Source organism: Hemitrygon akajei, chromosome 7 (genome assembly GCF_048418815.1).
Source record: "Hemitrygon akajei chromosome 7, sHemAka1.3, whole genome shotgun sequence".
Classification (NCBI taxonomy): domain Eukaryota; kingdom Metazoa; phylum Chordata; class Chondrichthyes; order Myliobatiformes; family Dasyatidae; genus Hemitrygon; species Hemitrygon akajei.
Window position 1 is genome coordinate 77,052,667 of NC_133130.1, and position 18,173 is coordinate 77,070,839.

Consider the following 18,173-nt stretch of genomic DNA (forward strand, 5'->3'; position numbering starts at 1 on the left):
TCGCCAAGTCTCACCAGCTTTTACCCCTATCCCTCAGCCCACCTTCTTATTCTGGCTTCTGACCCATTCCTTTCTAGTCTTGCTGAATGTCCACTGTTTATTCCCCTTCATCAATGCTGACTGCCCTGATGAGTTCCTCCAACATTTTCTGTGTCTTTCTCAAGATTTCCAGCATCTGCAGAATCTCTTGTATTCTGAGGTTCTGTAAGGCAATGAATAAATAAATAAGAGTTTCACCACCCCAACTCCCACAATATTCATCTCTACTCCCTATTCCTTACTAATTTCTCCTCCACTCAAGTCTTCCTCGCTTACCTTTTACTTACCACCACTATATCTTCCTGGCTCACTTCCCCCTCTTATTTTCTTCACACTTTCTTTCTTGAATATACATCCTCCCTACTCTTTCCTCCCCTCAGCCAACAGATTTGAAAGGGTCAGCAGAACCCAGCATCCTGATGAAGGGTCTTGGCCCAAAACATCGACTGTACTCTTTCCCATAGATTCTGCCTGGCCTGCTGAGTTCCTCTAATATTTTACATGCATTGCTTGGATTTTCAGCATCGACAGATTTTCTTCTGCTTGTGATTTTAAATAGAGGTTTCACTCTATAGGTAAGGATGCACAAATGTTGCATCCATCTATTAAAAAACAGAATGTATGCCTTGAAATCTGAGACTGTCCTTTATTCCAGAATCACCTCAATATTATATTCAAATCAAATTAAGTTTAATTATCATTCAAATCACACATAGATACAACTGAACAAGACAGCATTCCTCTGTGGCCAAGGTGTGAAACGTCCAAAATAGCAAGCAGACATTCAAATATAGCGAATAACATCCTTCAAAATATCAAACAAAGAAGCATATTCACTCAAAAAAATTATATATATAGTTCAAGACCCTAAGCGACAATGTCCAACAATCGATGGTACAGCAGCTTCCCGGCACTGTACAGATACACGCACTCTAGCCTGTCATTCCACTGCTTGAACACATGAGGGCAGCACTGATGGGCAAAGCTAGGCCTCAGCCAAGGTCAACAATGCTGTAGCACTTCAGTGTCTCTCACCTGGTCTGCAGCAGCAGGCAAGCCCAAGGCTTGAGGCCTAGTTCACACTACAAGTGAGACTACACAACTTCCATGTCACCTGTCGCTCCACCAGACAAGGGTAACAGACCTGCAGCAACTTACAATATCACTTTCCAACAGAGTCTTGCAATCGCAAGTGAAATGTCCGAGCCAATCTCCCACCGTTATACTGCACCAAATCTGATGCTCCAAGTAGTGAGCAGCAACATGGTCTGCACCAGGTCAGTTCCTCTGTACCCAAGCCAGCTCTTCCAATACATTGCGGGCTCCTCCAATATCCTGACTGGCCCTTTTAACACCTCAGCTGGCTCCACCGCTGATACCAGTCCAGCTACTCGGACCAACGAGCAGCTCACTGATGGAGTAGACCTGCAGTACCCGATGCTCTTGGAGTAGAACTACCTTTGGATCTTAAAAAACTAAATTTTACAAAGAAGTAAAAACACCTTTGGTTGGCCCCCTAGAGGTCGCTGCATTCACCATCTTACCCATTGTATCAGACTTGATACTATGAAAAATAGCAAGTGAATTGAGTTTAACAAAATTCCTGGGACTTCCATCTTGTAATTACTTAGTAGAAAAAAAAACATAATATAGCAGGCTACCCGACTCCTCAAGCCTGCCCTACCATTCTATATCATCACCCCCCAGACTTCAACTCTTCATCTCTGCCTGGTCCACATAGCCTTATTTCCTTAATCTTTCAAAAATATACCTATTTCCTCTTCAAATGCCTCCTGTAAATTAGCCTTCACAACCTTTCAATGCAGAGGATTCCAGAGCAACTCTTGTCTCTGAAATAAAAGAAATTTCTCAGCGTAAGCACGAGAGATTCCATAGGGGCAGGAAATCCAGAGTAACACATACAAAATGCTGGAGGAACTCAGCTGGTCGGGTGGCATGTATGGAAAGCAATAAACAGTCAATGCTTCGGGCCGAGACCTTTCATCAGAATAGAGGGATTGCCCCGCAACGCCAACTGTTTATTTCTTTCCGTAGATGTCATCTAACCTGCATTTTGTATGAAATCCTCTGCATGTTAGACTTAAGTGACTGCTCCTTTATCTTGTCACTACATCCCATTGTTCAAGACTTTCCCACTTATGAAAACATTTCAACTTGTCATTGTCTGTCATTGCCCCTTTATTATATTTTGTTTCAATAAGCTCACTCTTCATTCATCGAAACTCAGAAGAGTGCAAATCTACTTTTATAAAGCTGTTTTTAGGTCAACCTCGCATCCCAGAAATAGGCCGAGTGAATCTCTACTGGACTGCTTCCAATGCTCATACCTTTAAGTAAACTAAAACTCTATGCAGCATTCTAAATGTGGCCTGACCGACACCCTGGTGTGGATGATACGTAGACTTCTCCCTGATGGGAGTGGGACAAACAGTCCATGAGCAGGGTGGGTGGGATCCTTTCCGGCAGCTTTCTGTACGTATGTCCTTGATGGTGCATAGGCTGGTTCTAGTGATGCATTGGGCAGTTTTGACCACCTATTGTAGACGTTTCCCGTCTGCCCCAGTGCAGTTTCCGTACCATGCAGTGATGCAGCACGTTAGATGCTCTCAGCTGCGTTTCTGTTGAAGGAGTTGTGCACAGTCCGGCTCTCATCAACTTCCTCAGAAAGTAGAAGCATTGTTAACATTGAGAAAACTAGCTCTTCCTCCTCCTCGCTGTAGACCATTATTGTGGTGATGAGCCCCAGCACTGTCATGTCATCGGCAAACTTGACAATGTGATTACTCGGGTATTTAGCTGCGTAGTCGCGTGTGAGCAGTGTGTACAGCAATGGGCTCAACACACAGCCCTAAAGGGCATCTGTGTTGAGGATGATAGGGTGGGATGAGTGGTTGTGCATCCAGACTCTGAGGTCTGCTGGTTGGGAAGTCCAACACCCAGTTGCACAGTGGTGTATTTGGACCGAGGAGTAAGAATTTAGACACCAAGGTCTGTGGAACAACAGTGCTGACTGCTGAAATGAAATCCGAAAACACCATTCTCACACAAATCAGAATTCTGATGATACCTGCTTGGTAACTTTTCATGATTGTTACATAGGAGCCCTAACATCCACCTGAACTCCACTCTTCTGTGGTTTCTCTCCATTTCAGTAATGTTCTGCCTTTTAATTTAATCTACTCGTACAAACACGCTGGAGGAACTCAGCAGGTCGGGCAGCATCCGTTGAAACGAGCAGTCAACGTTTCGGGCCAGGACCCTTCGTCAGGACAATCTACTGAAGTGTATGGCCTCACACTTTCCAACAATAAACTGTATTTGCCAAACTTTTCACCAACTCATTTAACTTCCGAAGGAGGAAACCAGGTGTTTATGAGTCAGTCCTCATCGAATGATCAGAGGTGAAGAGCTCAGCCACTTTATATTCTATGGTGTTATCATTTAGGAGAACTTGTCCTAGGCCAAGCACGTAAATGCAATAACAAAGAAAGCATGCTGGTGCCTCAGATCAATATTATGTTGAGATTTGTGGCATATATGACTATATGATATATATGTACAATATCTGAAATACTTCTTATGGAAATGTTTGTTTGATGATGAACTTCAATAAAAAATAAATTACAAAAAAAAAGTTTGCGGAAATTCAGCATGACATCTAAAACTTTGACAAAATTCTATAGGATCTGAGTACATTGACTGGCTGCATCATAACCTGGTATGGAAACACCAAAGCTCTTGAACGGAAACTCCTACAAGTAGTCGTGGATATGGTCCAGTCCATCATGGGTAAAGCCCTCCCCACCATTGAGCACATCTACATGAAGAGTCGTCGCAGGAAAACAACATCCTTCATCAGGGACTCCACCACACAGGTCATGCTTTCTTCTCACTGCTGCCATCAGGAAGGTGGTACAGGAGCTTCAGAACAGTTATTACCCCTTAACCATCAGGCTCTTGAACCAAAGGGCATAACTTCACACAACTTCTCTTGCCTCATCATTGAAATGTTCCCACAATCTATGGATTCACTTTCAAGGACTCTTCATCTCATTTTCTTGATATTTATTGTTTATTTATTATTTAATTTTGTATTTGCACAGTTTTTTGTCTTTTGTACATTTGTTGTGTGCTCAAGTTGGTGCGGTCTTTCATTGATTCTGTTATAATTATTGTTCTATCATCAAGTATGCCTGCAAGAAAATAAATCTTAGGGGTTTATATGGTGACATACATGTACTTTGATAAAAAATTTGAACCTTGAACCTATCTATATCCTGCTGTGGATGACAAATATTCTCATCACAGCAAGTCACTATATCTATTTTCAGGGCATCCGCACACTTCGATACCCATTCCTCCAAGCTATTAATATCCTGAGTAAATAATTGATGGTTAAGAACTGATCCTTGGCACACACACTAAAATTCTTCCAGAGATCCATTTATTCTGATTCTGTCTTTTATGTGATAGCCAATCTTCAAGCCATGTTAACACATTTAATCCAGTACAGTGAGCTCTCACGCACCAGTTTTTTATGAGGCACTCTACTAAATGCCTTTTCAAAAGCCAAATGCACTACATCCTCCATCAATCTTGCTTTTTACATCCTTGAATAAAACTTAAAAATACTTATAAAACATGATTTCCTTTTCATAAAGCTAAGTTAAATAGTATTACCAATAAACTCTTCTCAGGCTTCCAGCCAGGTACAGGTATTGATCTTAACCCACGTTCTGATGATAAACTTTGTTATTTCATCAGGATTGATGCCTGGGCATGTCTAGTCTGGTAGTATTTATATCCCTCTCGTTAGAACCTCCTGATTGGTTAGTCCTCATCCAATCAGGTTTCCACTGTCCCACTCAGTTTACAATTGAATTCCAGTTCTTACTTAGAGCGAGACCTTCACCTTTGTTAAAATTAATTCCCTCTAGTTTTATTTCAGTGGCTTCCTTCAGCAGGTGGTTCCAAAAGCCACTGGCACGGCACAGTAGTTCGGTGCTGTCAAAATCCATTCTATGGTCACTGTGAATGCATGCTCTGCTACCGCCAGCTTCTCTGGGCAACACAAACAGATACATGATCTGAGCTCCTACATATGGGTTTCCACCTTGCATCCTGTCTGGCTGATACATGCTGCTCTGTATTCACAGAATCCTGTAAATGCCAGCCATCCTGAGTCTCAGGTCATCTTTGCCCCACATAAACTGTGATGCAAATTGTAAATAGTACTGATTACATAAAACTTCTCAAAACGGCTACCCATGTCTTCCTTGTTTAAAGATACTTTCATCTGGCCACCAATAGATGTACTGTATAATGGACTCACAGTTCACACTTTTTCCCGTTCCCTTTTTCAAGAAGGTTTGGTGGTTTTCCAATCTACTGGTACCCTCCCAGAACTCAGTAAGTTTTGAAAATTTTCAACTGTCTCTACAGCCATTTCCATTAAACCAGAGTTCCAACCTTTTTTTTTAATGTCATAGACCAATTCCATTAGGCAAGGGGTCCAGGGACTGCAGGTTGGGAGCCCAGCTTTAAACCCTTTGGATGCCAACCATTAAGTCTTACTGATTTGGCTCTTTAGTCCATTCGATTTTTTTTTCCAATACTTTGTTTCTAATAAAATGTAAAACAGCAAAGCACTGGAACTTGACTTTTGGCCCATGGTGTGGTGCTAAACTAATAAAGCTAATGATACCCAATCTCTTCTGCATGCACATGGACCATCTCTCGCCATTCTCTGCATATCCATATACCTTTCTAACAGCCTCTTAAACACCTCTCTCTATTGTATCTGCCAAACCATGACCCCATAAGTCAAGTCAAGTTTATTGTCATTTAACAAGGTACATCAGGGGTCACCAACATTTTTTTGCTCTGCGGACCAGTTCAATATTGACAATATTCTTGCGGACCGACCAACGGGGGATAGGGGGGTGGGGGTGTTAATCCCAACCGGAATATAGGTGATAAATCAACTATAAGTCACTTATAAGTGGCTAATACACTCAATTTTGTTTCTAAAAGGGTTCATCTGATGAATTTAATATTAAACACACAGCACATATTTTCCTTGCATGAATATAGTGATATGTCAATTATAACTCACTTATAAGTCAATAGCATCATAACGTTATAAGTAACATTTGGATATTAAACACACAGCGCATATTTTCCTCGTATGAACATATAAAATCATTGCAACACACCAATATCACTGAATCAGTGGGAGCCCTGGGCTTGTTTCCCTGCAACAAGACGGTCCCATCGAGGGGTGATGGGAGACAGTGATACTTGAAGGGGGGTTCCTTAATTCCAGTCTATTCTGCAATTTAGTTTTTGTGGCTCTCAGCACTTGCTTCTGTCCTGCTTGCTCACTTTTTGTGCTCAAAAAACTCAACAGGTTTGTCTAAGTGCAGGGTGCTTGGACTCAAGGTGCTGAAGCAGTTTTGAGGGCTTCATTGCCTCATTAGACAGCCTCCGGGCCCGAACTCCATCCTCCCGCCAGCCCGCCACCAGATGCCTCAGTCAGGTGCGGTTGGTCGTGGGTGGGATGAGAGGACAAGGTAAGGGCTGAAGGTCCCCGTGCCGGGGCCGCGGCAGTTGCAGTCCGGAGAGCGAGGAGGAGTGCGACAGGGCGCGCGCCCGCCACCCACCAGCCCCCCACCCCCCCCGTAGGTAGGTAGGATCTATCGGCCAACAAAAGTTTGGCTGAAGGGATGAATTTCAGTAGATCGCAGCGAGGTAGCTGCTCTGATACTTACGAAACCCTGAGCCCAAACTAGGTCGTCTATGAATATTTTAGCACCGGGTTCCTCACGAACATTCGGTGTGCTAAATAGGTTTAGAGGCGGCGCCCATCTGTCCGCGCTCCAGGCCGGTAGCAATGGCACTTCTTGCCAGCCGCACAAGGCGGCCGGTTACCCGATGCCAACTAGTGATCCCTGGCACGAAGGTATCACTGCATATAGGCGACTGATGATGTCGCGTGCGTTCAGATTCAACAATGGGTGTGACAGGGAATGAGGACAGGTGCAGCTGACTCATATCGTTTCATATCGCCAAATCATATTGATTCCTTGCGGCCCGGTAGCACATGCTTTGCAGTCCGGTACCAGTCCGCGGCCCGGTGGTTGGGGACCACTGAGATACATATATATAACCACATAATGTATATAGAAATGAGAAAATGTTTCTTGGAACCAGGGTGTAAAACACATAATACATGACAACTTATGAAGCTAAGGATAAAATCTGCAGATGAATCACACATAAATAACAAACTAAAGTGCATTGATATTAAATATTGTAAGGTACAGAACAGATTAACCAGTAACACTTCAAATACGATGTGGCAGGAAGTTCAGAAGCCTAATGGCCTGGGGGGGGAAGAAACTGTTTCTCATCCTGACCGTTCTTGTTTTTATGCATCAGAGTCTCCAACCTGATGATAAAAAGTCAAAGAAGATGCTGGATGGATGGCTGGGATCCTTAATAATACTAAGGACCCTGTATACACAGCGCTCCTGATAAATGTCCCTGATGGATGGAAAGGAGACCCCTATGATCCTCTCAGGTGTTCTCATGGTCCTTTGTAGGGACTTCTGATCTGATGCTCTGCTGCTCTCATACCAGATGGAGATGCAACTTGTCAGGACGCTCTCAATGGTGTTTCTTATGAAATGGAGGTGCTTCTGTCCCTTCTTGTTCAAGGACGGGATACTCAGGGACCAGGTGTGGTCATCCATGATGTGAACTCCCAGGAACTTGGTGAAGTTAACTCTCGCAACCGAGGAGCCATGTATTCGTTGAGGGAACGTTTATCTGCACCTCCCAGAAGGCCACAATTACTTCCTTTATCTTCTCCACATTCAGGCTTCAGTTGTTCTTCTCACACCAATCCACCAGCCGCTCCACTTCCTCTCTGTACTCTGCCTCATCATCGATCTTGATAAGGCCAACCACTGTTGTGTCATCCGCAAACTTGATGACACGGTTTGAGCTGGATCCTGCGACACAGTCGTGCATCAGCAGTGTGAACGGTAGTGGGCCGAGCACACAGCCAGTGTGCAACGTAATGAGATGAGAGACATTGATGCCCACACTGACAGACTGTGGCCTTACTGTTAAGAAGTCCAGTGACCAACTGCAGAGGGAGGTGTTGAGATACAGCGAGGACAGTTTCCCCACCAGTTTCTGGGGTATGGTGGTGTTGAACACAGGACTGAAGTCTATAACCAGCAATCTGGCATATGAGAGCTGGCATATGGGACAGGACAGAGTGGAGGGCAGAGGCCTTTGCATCATCCAAGGATCAATTTGAGCAATAAGTGAACTGGAAAGGGCCCAGTGTAACTGGGAGAAAGGCTTTAATGTGCTCCATGACCAGCTGCTCAAAGCACTTCATAATGGTTGATGTGAATGCCACCAGATGATAGTCATTTAGGCAGGTTACTGTTGCCTTCCTTGGCACTGGAATGATGGTGGCCACCTTGAAAACCGAGGGGCAATAGATTGTTCCAGAGATGTTGAATATATCCATCAGCTGACCGGCACAGCCTTTCTGAACACGACCCGGTATATTATCAGGTTCCACAGCTTTGCATGGGTTGTCTCTGGCCAGGGTCTTCCTCACCTCAGCTTCAGCCAGACGGAGTGTCTGCTCCCCTGCGGGGAGGGATGCCTTCTTTGCCAGCACTTTGTTATGTCCAAACTGGGCACAGAAGACATTCAGCCTCTCAGCAAATAAAGTATCCTGGTCACTGATGCACAAAGTAAATTTGTAGTCTGTAATCCTCTGAATTCCTTGTCACATGCGCATCACGTCTCTGGTATTGCAGAAGTGGCTGTAAATTCTCTGAGACTGCTCCCATTTCACCTTCCTGATGGAGCAGGAAAACGCAGTTCTTGCTTCCCTGAGAGCTGTCGCATCCTCTGATATGACTGTTACATCTCTTACATTCAGACTAGTCCACCTATTATATTTGGGATAATTACAAGTCTCCATAGTAAGACTCATGGAAATAATTGGTTTAAAATTACCTGCCATTTCTTTCTTGTTATTAATTCCCCGATCTCACTCTCTAGGAGTTCCACACATACCTTAACTAACGTCTTTATTTTCATATATCCATGGAAACCCTTGCTGTTTGTTTTGATATTACTTGCCAACTTTCTTTCATAAATAATGTCCTTCCTCCTCATTAGCTTTTCAGGTTCCTGCTGCTGGTTGTTGAAGCAGCCCAAGTTTTCTGGCTTTTGGTTCTTGATTTCGGTTACCACATTGCTAAGCTCTTCTTCCATTGCCTCCTTCTACACTGCCACAATGACGAGCTCTTCTTCCATTGCTCCCATTTCCACAACCATGATACCAAGCTCTTCTTCCATCACCTCCAACACTGAGCCCAATTCTTCGGCAATACCCAAGACCCCTTCTCCAATCTTCCTCCTCATCTTAGACACCTTTTCTGGATCTTCTCACCTCTAATTATTGACAAGCCATGAACTGGCTCAACCAGCATTTCTCTCTCCTCCTCAAACCTGCAGGCGATAAACCAACTAGCTCCCCTGCACCACCACACTCTTGCTTCTGGTAAAAGTGGTCCTCACACTCAATAATTTTTCCTTGAATCCTTCCACTTTCTCCAACCTCAAGAGGGAGTCATGTGCCCCAGCTAGGACTGCTTTATCATTGACTATGTGGAACAGTCCATGTTCCAAGCCATCACTGGAAATGCTCCCCAAATCTTTCTGCATTACTTTTGCAATTCCATTATGCTGCTTCCAGCACCCATGCTGAGCTTGTCAATTTCATCAACTTTGCCTCTAATTTCCACCCTGTTGATAAATTCACTTCGTCTATTTCTGACACTTCTCTCCCTTTTCTCAATTTCTCTGTCTCCATCTCTGGAGACAAACTGTCCACTGACATCTTTTATGAACCTACCAATTCCCAGGGCGACCTTGACGATACCTCTTTCCCCATCTCCTGTAAAAGTGCCATCTCCTTTCCTCAGCTCCTTTGTCTCTGCTGCATCTGATTACAGCATGAGGCTTTCCTTTCCAGGACATCAGAGATTTCCTGCTTCTTCAAAGAACAGGGTTTCCCTTTTTCCACCACTGATGTCATCCTCACTCACAGCTGTTCCAATTCCCAGACCTCCAAGCTCACCCTATCTTCCCATCACATTAACAGGGATAGAGCTCCTTTTGTCCTCACCAACCACACCATGAACCTCCCCATCCGACAAATCATCACCCAAAACTTCTGCCATCTTCAACGGGATCCTACCACCAAATGCGCCTTTACCTTCCCCCCACTCCACCTTCCACAGGGATCGTTCCCTCAATGATTCCTTTGTCCATTCGTCCCTCCCCAATAATCTGCCTCCTAGCACATGCCCCTGCAAGAAAGAGAAATACAACACCTGCCCGTTCACCTCCTCCCTCAGTTTGTGTTGCTCTAGATTTCTAGCATCTGGAGAATCTATTGTGTTCTTCATTTAATAGTTTTCCCCTACCTCTTGTTAACCACAAAGGGTTCATCTTCCTCTTTTCTATAGAACCAGTATAGTACAGCACAATATATTCCCTTCAGTCCACAATGTTGGGCTGACCTTTTAACTTACTCTACAGTCAATATTAACCTTTCCATTAGTTCGATAGGTTACATAGCCCCAACCCTCCAATGTTCTTTCATCCATGTGCCTAGGAGTCTCTTAAATGTCCCTAATATCTCCCGAATCCTTCTTTCTAATTGAATATATCATAATAACGCTGGTTTCAATTTGTAACATTCAGAGCAAGGGTCCTCAAATTATTACTTTTAATAGCTTATATTAACATTTCCTATTTCTTTCCTAGTGAATGAGTCACCTGTGATCATCAAACAGATTTGTGGCATATTAACATTCCTTGTTAGCTTTGTTGTTTCTGATCTTTATGTTCATATATGCTTCTGTTATAATGGACTGTCAACGATCATAACCACCACCTTGTTTGCCCGCTTCCCATCTTCCTTTCCTTCTCCCTGGATCCTATTTACTTCCATAATCAGCAATGCCAGCATTCTTAGCGTCTCCTCATATTTATCATTACCTCTCTCTACACCCCTTCTAACTACAGCATATTGCTCAAGCCTGCTTGAAATAAAACCTTAGACGTTGCCTGATGCATTCCATGAGATTAAACTTTAGACATTCCCTGATGCATTCCACACACCAACACCTTTCTACAACATTATTTATTCCTGATCTTTATGACAAAGACTCCACCACTGTATAATCCATCACAATCTACTAAATTTCACAACATCTTAACTTGTCACTCCTTCTGTAGCTTTAAATATAAATTTCAATGAGAAAGACTTCAGTTACAGAGCACCTGTCATCACCTCGTGATGTCCACATATCTCAACCATCAATGAAATACTTTTTTTGAAGTGTAATCATTATTGTAACATGGAAAATGTAGCACAAACATTTGCTTAGCAACCTCCCATAAAGAAAAGCAGCAGATCTTTGGCAAATTGATAGGTGCAAGTGGCAATGTAACTGCAAAACAAGTTTGGGACAAGTCTCAAGGAACAAATTAAAAGGTGTCACAAAAGCACGATAATCCTTTATGTAATTACAGTCATTAACAGTCTGTATTAACACACCAAAATATCATACAGTTTATTCTATAATTGAAAGTAAACAAAACATACCACTCCGAGGTATATTCCAGTCATGTTCCCAGCAGTAGAATTCCTATGCTGATTCTGCATGTTGGTATTCCAGTATCCTTACATTCAAAGAGTATGAAAATAGGTTTTCAGGCAGAAGTGAAATGCTCCTTATCCACTTTGTGCACACTTAGTTTCTGTGCCAATAAACGGTGTTCACAGATAAAGAAGTAACAGCAGGTGACTGTCAATAAAATAGAAAGTGAATATGATTTACAGAATTAATATTATTGCTCATAGCTGGAAAAATTTTAAAAACCATTATTATTCACAGCAAGCAAATTTCTTTTATTCACAGAATATGGACATCAAAGGAGAAACAAGAATTTCAAACAAGCTCATGCTTATTGATCCTGAGGTAGCATTTATGAGCAAATGCTTTAACCTACTTGGCAATAACCAATGGTTTATTATGCCAATTAAAGACAATAAAATTCAACCACCTTGATATGTATCTGAGTAAGAAGTAAGCCATACTACAACCAGAATCAGGATTTACATTTCCAAAATAAAGGACAAGAAAAAATAATAACCCCGTTATTGCATTACCATTAATACTGATATCAGCCTTCAGAATGGTCATAAAGAATTGTGGAATTGTTGTAGCACAAGAAGAGATCATTTGCCTAACTAAGTCTTTGCCAGCTTGTTGCAGAGAAATCCTTTCAGACTCATTCCCCTACTCTTTCTCTCCAGCTATGCAGTTATTTTGCTTCAAGTCCTTATCCAATCCCACTTCAAAAGACCTGACTGATTCCCCGTCTACCACACCAATCAGATTACAACTGGTTTCCCTGTAAAGAAAATATTTTCCTCAAGTTTCCTCTGTGGTTCTTCCCTTTGGCAGTTTAAATGTGTGTCACTTGGCCCATGAAACATCTGCTGGTGGCAATGGCTTCTGTAACCTGCCATGACCTTGCAAGCCTTCATCAAAGTTCTTCTTAATCTTGCATCAAGAAGAATCCTAGTTTATTCAATATAATCTATACCATTGTATACAATAAATTGAATTACCTTCCTTCATGTCATACGTTTTGTACGATTCAATAAACTGTTATCTCTTTTCCTTGAAGTTATTCCAGTGAATAAGTTCTTCATTCTTTCCAAGGCTTTCACATCCTTCTTATTAAGTTCTATTATTTGGAGTTTGGAAGGAAGAGGGTGATCTTACTGAAACATACAAGATACCAATGGGGTATGTCAGTGCAGAAACACAATACAGGCCCTTCGGCCCATAATGCTGAGCCGAACATATCCTTACCTAGGGTAATAGCCCCCTATTTTTCTGAGCTCCATATACCTGTCCAGGAGTCTCTATAAAGACTCTATTGTATCTGCCTCCACCACCGTCACCCACAGCCCATTCTATGCACTCGCCACTCTCTGCGTAAAAAACTTAACCCTGACATCTTCTCTGTACCTACTTCCAAGCACCTTAAAACTGTGCCCTCTCGTGCTAGCCATTTCAGCCCTGGGAAAAAGCCTCTGACTATCCACACGATCAATGCCTCTCATCATCTTATACACCTCTATCAGGTCACCTCTCATCCTCCATCGCTCCAAGAAAAAAAGGCCAAGTTCACTCAACCTATTCTCACAAGGCATTCTCCCCAATCCACGCAACATCCTTGTAAATCTTCTCTGCACTCTTTCTATGGTTTCCACATCCTTCCTGCAGTGAGGCAACTAGAACTGAGCACAGTACTCCAAGTGGGGTATTAGTTTTTGTGTGACCTACCAAAATGAACCACCTCACACTTATCTGGGTTGAACTCCATCTGCCAATTCTCAGCCCAGTTTTGCATGCTATTAGTATCCAGCTGTAACCTCTGACAGCCCTCCACACTAGCCACAACAGCTACAACCTTTGTGTCATCAGCAAATTTACTAACCCACCCCACCACTTCTTCATCCAGGTCATTTATAAAAGTCATGAAGAGTAGGGGTCCCAGAACAGATCCCTGAGACACACCACTGGTGACTGACCTCCATCCAGAATATGATCTGTTTACAACTACTCTTTGCTTTCTGTGGGCAAGACAGTTCTGGAATCACAAAGCAATGTCCCCTTGGATCCCATGCCTCCTTACTTTCTCAATAAGCCTTGCATGGGGTACTTTGTCAAATGCATTGCTGCTGTTGCCTTGCCTCTGCCTTCCCACTACAGAGAGATTCAAACTAATTGTCATGGATTTAAATAGTGGGTGAAGGGGCGTTGTTTATTAAAGCTAAGGTCTGTAAGAATTTCTTGCAAAATGTGGTGAATCTCTGGAACTCCATGCGAGGGTTGTGGAGAATAGATCTTTGGAAGCATTTAAAGATTTGGATTTTAAGTTACATCATGAAAGATAACTGGAAGATAGAACAGTAGGAAGATTAGACTGCAAATTACTGATGCTAATATCACTAATAACAAGTAAAAAGTAGAGATATACAACATGTACAACTGTTATTATAGAAATCTTGGAAATTTACAGGGTTAGGCGAAACAAGATTATTAATTATCTGGTCAAGATGACACCAGCGTACAACAATTCCTCGGCAGACATCTTCAAGATAGCCTGTCTCTTCAATTATTTCATTTCCTCTCCATCTTCTACTCATTCTTTTTGTCTTGTGTTTCAGAAACTGTTGGAGCCTGTGATATGCCGTTTGGAATTTGATCAAATGACCTATTGCTCTGCTGGCCCCTGAAGGACTGCCTCGTGGAGAAGACCAGAGATGAGGCATAGGGCCAAGATAGACTCCATTTTGAAGCTTCGAGGAAGACTGAAGCATTGAGGCAAATGCAGAGGAGGCCAATTTCGTGCAGCCACTCTCCTCGCTGATAAGAAGAAGAGATTCTGACATTTATGTGATATTGGACAGTAGTTTATATTATTCTCCTTCAGTTTTGTTTTCTTTCTTTTTACCAATTGCCAGGTGGGCAATAGCTTACTTTTTATGTGAGAGAAGGGTTGGGGATTTGGGGTTTGATGTTCTTGTTGGTGATTTTCCTGTGCTGGCAATCTGGTAGTTTTTGTGTGAGAGAGAGGGGATTGGGGGGTTTGATGCTATTGTCACTGGTTTTCTTTGCGAGAGAGGGAATGAGGAATTTGTGGTTTTTGCCATCCTAGCTGCTGTTTTCCATGTGAGCGATCTGTTAGTTTTTGTGCAAGGGAGGGGTGGGGTGTTTGGGTTTGTGAGTTCTGCTTTTTTCCCCATGTGGGGGGGGGGGGGGGTTGATGTCTTTTTCTTTCAACAATTCCATGGTTTTTTGGTATTTCATGGCTATTCGGAGAAGACAAATGTCAGAGTTGTATTGTATATGCATACTTTGACAATAAAATGAACCTTTGAAACTTTAAGTATTCAAAATTCAGACGGGAATTTAGAAAAGAAAAAGAAACCTAGTTTAGGGGTCAATTTCGGTCAATGATTACAGAGTTTATGGATGAACAGCCTTTGAGGAAGAACACTGATAGCAAAGCATCAGATGGGTTTAAGTGTGTTCGGGATAACAAATGCTCACACTATTATTCTCAGCCAGTAAGGAGATGACTAGCTATTTTGCTCAGCTGTAGGTGAGTAAGGATTAATTTGAAATAATCAAAAGCACAGATGACGGTTACAGCAGCAGAAAAGCTGAGGTAAGTGCAGAGATGTTGATGAAGGAATCATGGAGACTGAAGTAAATATTGAGCTAACATTTGAAGCTAGGCTGTCAATTTAAGATAAAATGACCTCTGGGAATCAAGGCAGATGCAGTAAAATTATTTTTGGGACCTGGAGACCAGCATTTTCAAAACAAGCTAGCAGGAAAAGAAATTATCAGATCAGTACAGATACCTAATCAATTCAGACGAGCCAGCAAAGCTAGACAACTGCAATGCTTCAGATCACAATGTCCAAATCTCAGTGCCCCTTCTAAGGCTAAAACATCAAATGTATGCCCAGTGGTTGAAATATCCAAGTAAAATTTATAACAAGTATAATGTACTAAACATGGACAAATACAAGTAATACATTAAATTATGTCGAAGAAAAGATTTTTCTGAACTGTTTCACTTAAAATTTAATATTATTCACTTCATATGTAAGTGGAAAAATAGCAATTTGAATGACTTATGGAAGCAGTATCATCAACAGATCATGTCCTTGACTAGGAGTCTGCCAATAAATTGCAAGCGGAGCTGGACGGGCAACAGTAATTATAGTGTGTGGTTTAATCAGTAGTACCTCACTAAGATGGGGCTATTTAAACAGCAGACTTTAACTGTGTACATAAGCTATTTGAAAAATAAATTTAATAAGCTACAACACTACAACCAAACCATTAGCTACATCTTCTGAAGAGTAGGGTGATTCTCCCTGCAAAATGCATTGAGTAAAGAAATTATACCCACATGGAGGATCAGAGGGATCTTGTGGTCCGAGTCCATAGGACACTCAAAGCTGCTGTGCAGGTTGACTGTGTGGTTAAGAAGGCAAATGGTGCATTGGTCTTCATCAACCTTGGGAATGAGTTTAAGAGCCCAGAGGTAGTGTTAACAGTTATATAGGACCCTAGTCAGGCTCCACTTGGAGTACTGTGCTCAGTTCTGGTCAGCTCACTACAGGAACGATGTGGAAACCATAGAAAGGATGCAGTGGAGACTTACAAGGATGTTGCCTGGATTGGGGAGCACCACTTATGAGAATAGGCACAGCGAACTCGCCTTTTCTCCTTGGAGCAGCAGAGGATGAGAGGTGACCTGATAGTGGTGTATAAGATGCTGAGAGGTATTGATCGTATGGGATAGTCAGAGACTTTTCTCCCAGGATTGAAATGACTAACACGAGGGGGCACAGTTTTAAGGTGCTTGGAAGTAGGTACAGAGGAGATGTCAGGGGTAATTTTTTTTTACGCAGAGTGATGAGTGCGTGGAATGGGCTGCTGGCAACGGTGATGGAAGCGGATACGATAGGGTCTTTTAAGAGACTCCTGGACAGGTATATGGAGCTCAGAAAAACAGGGGGCTATGGGTAACCTGAGGAAATTTCTAGGTAAGTACATGTTCAGCACGGCATTGTGGGCCGAAGGACCTGTATTGTGCTGTAGATTTTCTATAAAACTCAATCCGCGTCACACAAGTCAGGGAGAAATACCTAATCACTTCCATTGGCGCCCAGAAAAGCGTGGTTGTCGTGTGTAATGTTCTGTCACCGATTTCATAAGCAACTTTTGCACAAAACAGACTATAACACGCCTTTAATGCCAATAAGGCGTTGGAGTGTTTTTCTATTGCCGGCCTGACACATTGAATAACCATTAAAAAATGTAACCAAACACATAGCGCCTGCAACATACAAAGTTATCTTGCTGTAAAACAGTACATTCTTAACATTAAATTTCGCACACAAATACCTGCGAATATGGAGGAAAAGACTGAAGAAATTTCCCCATCAGACTGTGCAGCTCAGAATTACAAATAAGCACACAATTGCTCTCAACAGATATACCTAAGGTAATATAAACAGATCTGATACATAAAAATGAATGTTGGTAATCACCACAAAGAAAATTTCAGGAACGAAATCTGAAAGTCTCCCACGGTAAGTATCGGGTTGCCAGTTCTTCGCCTGAGGGACAAGCGAAGTATCAAATACGGATTGGCAAGCGGAAAGGGGCCAAAATGAACGTCGAGACACCCCCAAATGAGATCAGAAACAAACGTGTAAATGTGCTACTCACTTTCCCAACCACAAACTGCTATTTCCGGTTGACTGATAAAAGTTAAACGGAAAACCCGAAAGCCAGGGCACGTTCGCTGGATCGCTTCGGCGACAGTAACACTACAGTGGTTAAAACAAAACAAGCGCGTAGTACGGAGCCTGGCAACCAGCGGACTCCGCGAAGATTACCTTCCCCTACTGAGACGCCTGTTTGTCGACATTCCCATACTCATGGTGACTTTGAAAGAAACGTCTTCGAAGAGATACTCGTGAACTCCACCCCCCCCAGGACCACCACCACCGCAGCTACTGTTAATACAACGTGAAAATTATGAACAACCAGGACATTTTAGGCAATAAACAGTGTCCAAAGCAAAAACCCACTTGGGACCCTTCCAAAAAAAATCATCCAAAGATGATTAGGTAATTATAATGTTATTTTCCTCGAATCATCGCTTTTACAAATAAGCATGTTCAGGATTCTAGAAACTGATGCGGATAGCTCCCTCGAAGGGAAGGTACAGGCACAACGGCCTCCGGTGGGTTTTCTCGAAGATTTCACGATGATTTCTTCACCGGGTGAAAAGCATTAGTTTGGGAAGGAACACGAGGGAGAAAACAAATATGTTGCATTTCCATTAGGAACTTACAATATCAAACCAACAGAATGGATGAGTAGATGTGACAA

The 18,173-nt window shown here is 42.5% G+C and overlaps 1 protein-coding gene across 1 annotated transcript in view; it reads right to left on the reverse strand.

Annotated features, from left to right (window-relative positions):
* The window catches only part of LOC140730591 (uncharacterized), a 244,979-nt gene extending 227,381 nt beyond the window's left edge, over window positions 1–17,598 (reverse strand). Inside the window, exons 1-3 of the mRNA XM_073051258.1 lie at window positions 17,505–17,598; window positions 12,806–12,961; window positions 11,774–11,975 (exon numbers count right to left, since the gene is read on the reverse strand). Coding sequence (XP_072907359.1) covers window positions 11,774–11,833 — 60 coding nt within the window. The 5' untranslated portion in view covers window positions 11,834–11,975; window positions 12,806–12,961; window positions 17,505–17,598. The remainder of the gene's footprint in view (window positions 1–11,773; window positions 11,976–12,805; window positions 12,962–17,504) is intronic.
* Between the last annotated feature and the right edge of the window lie 575 nt (window positions 17,599–18,173).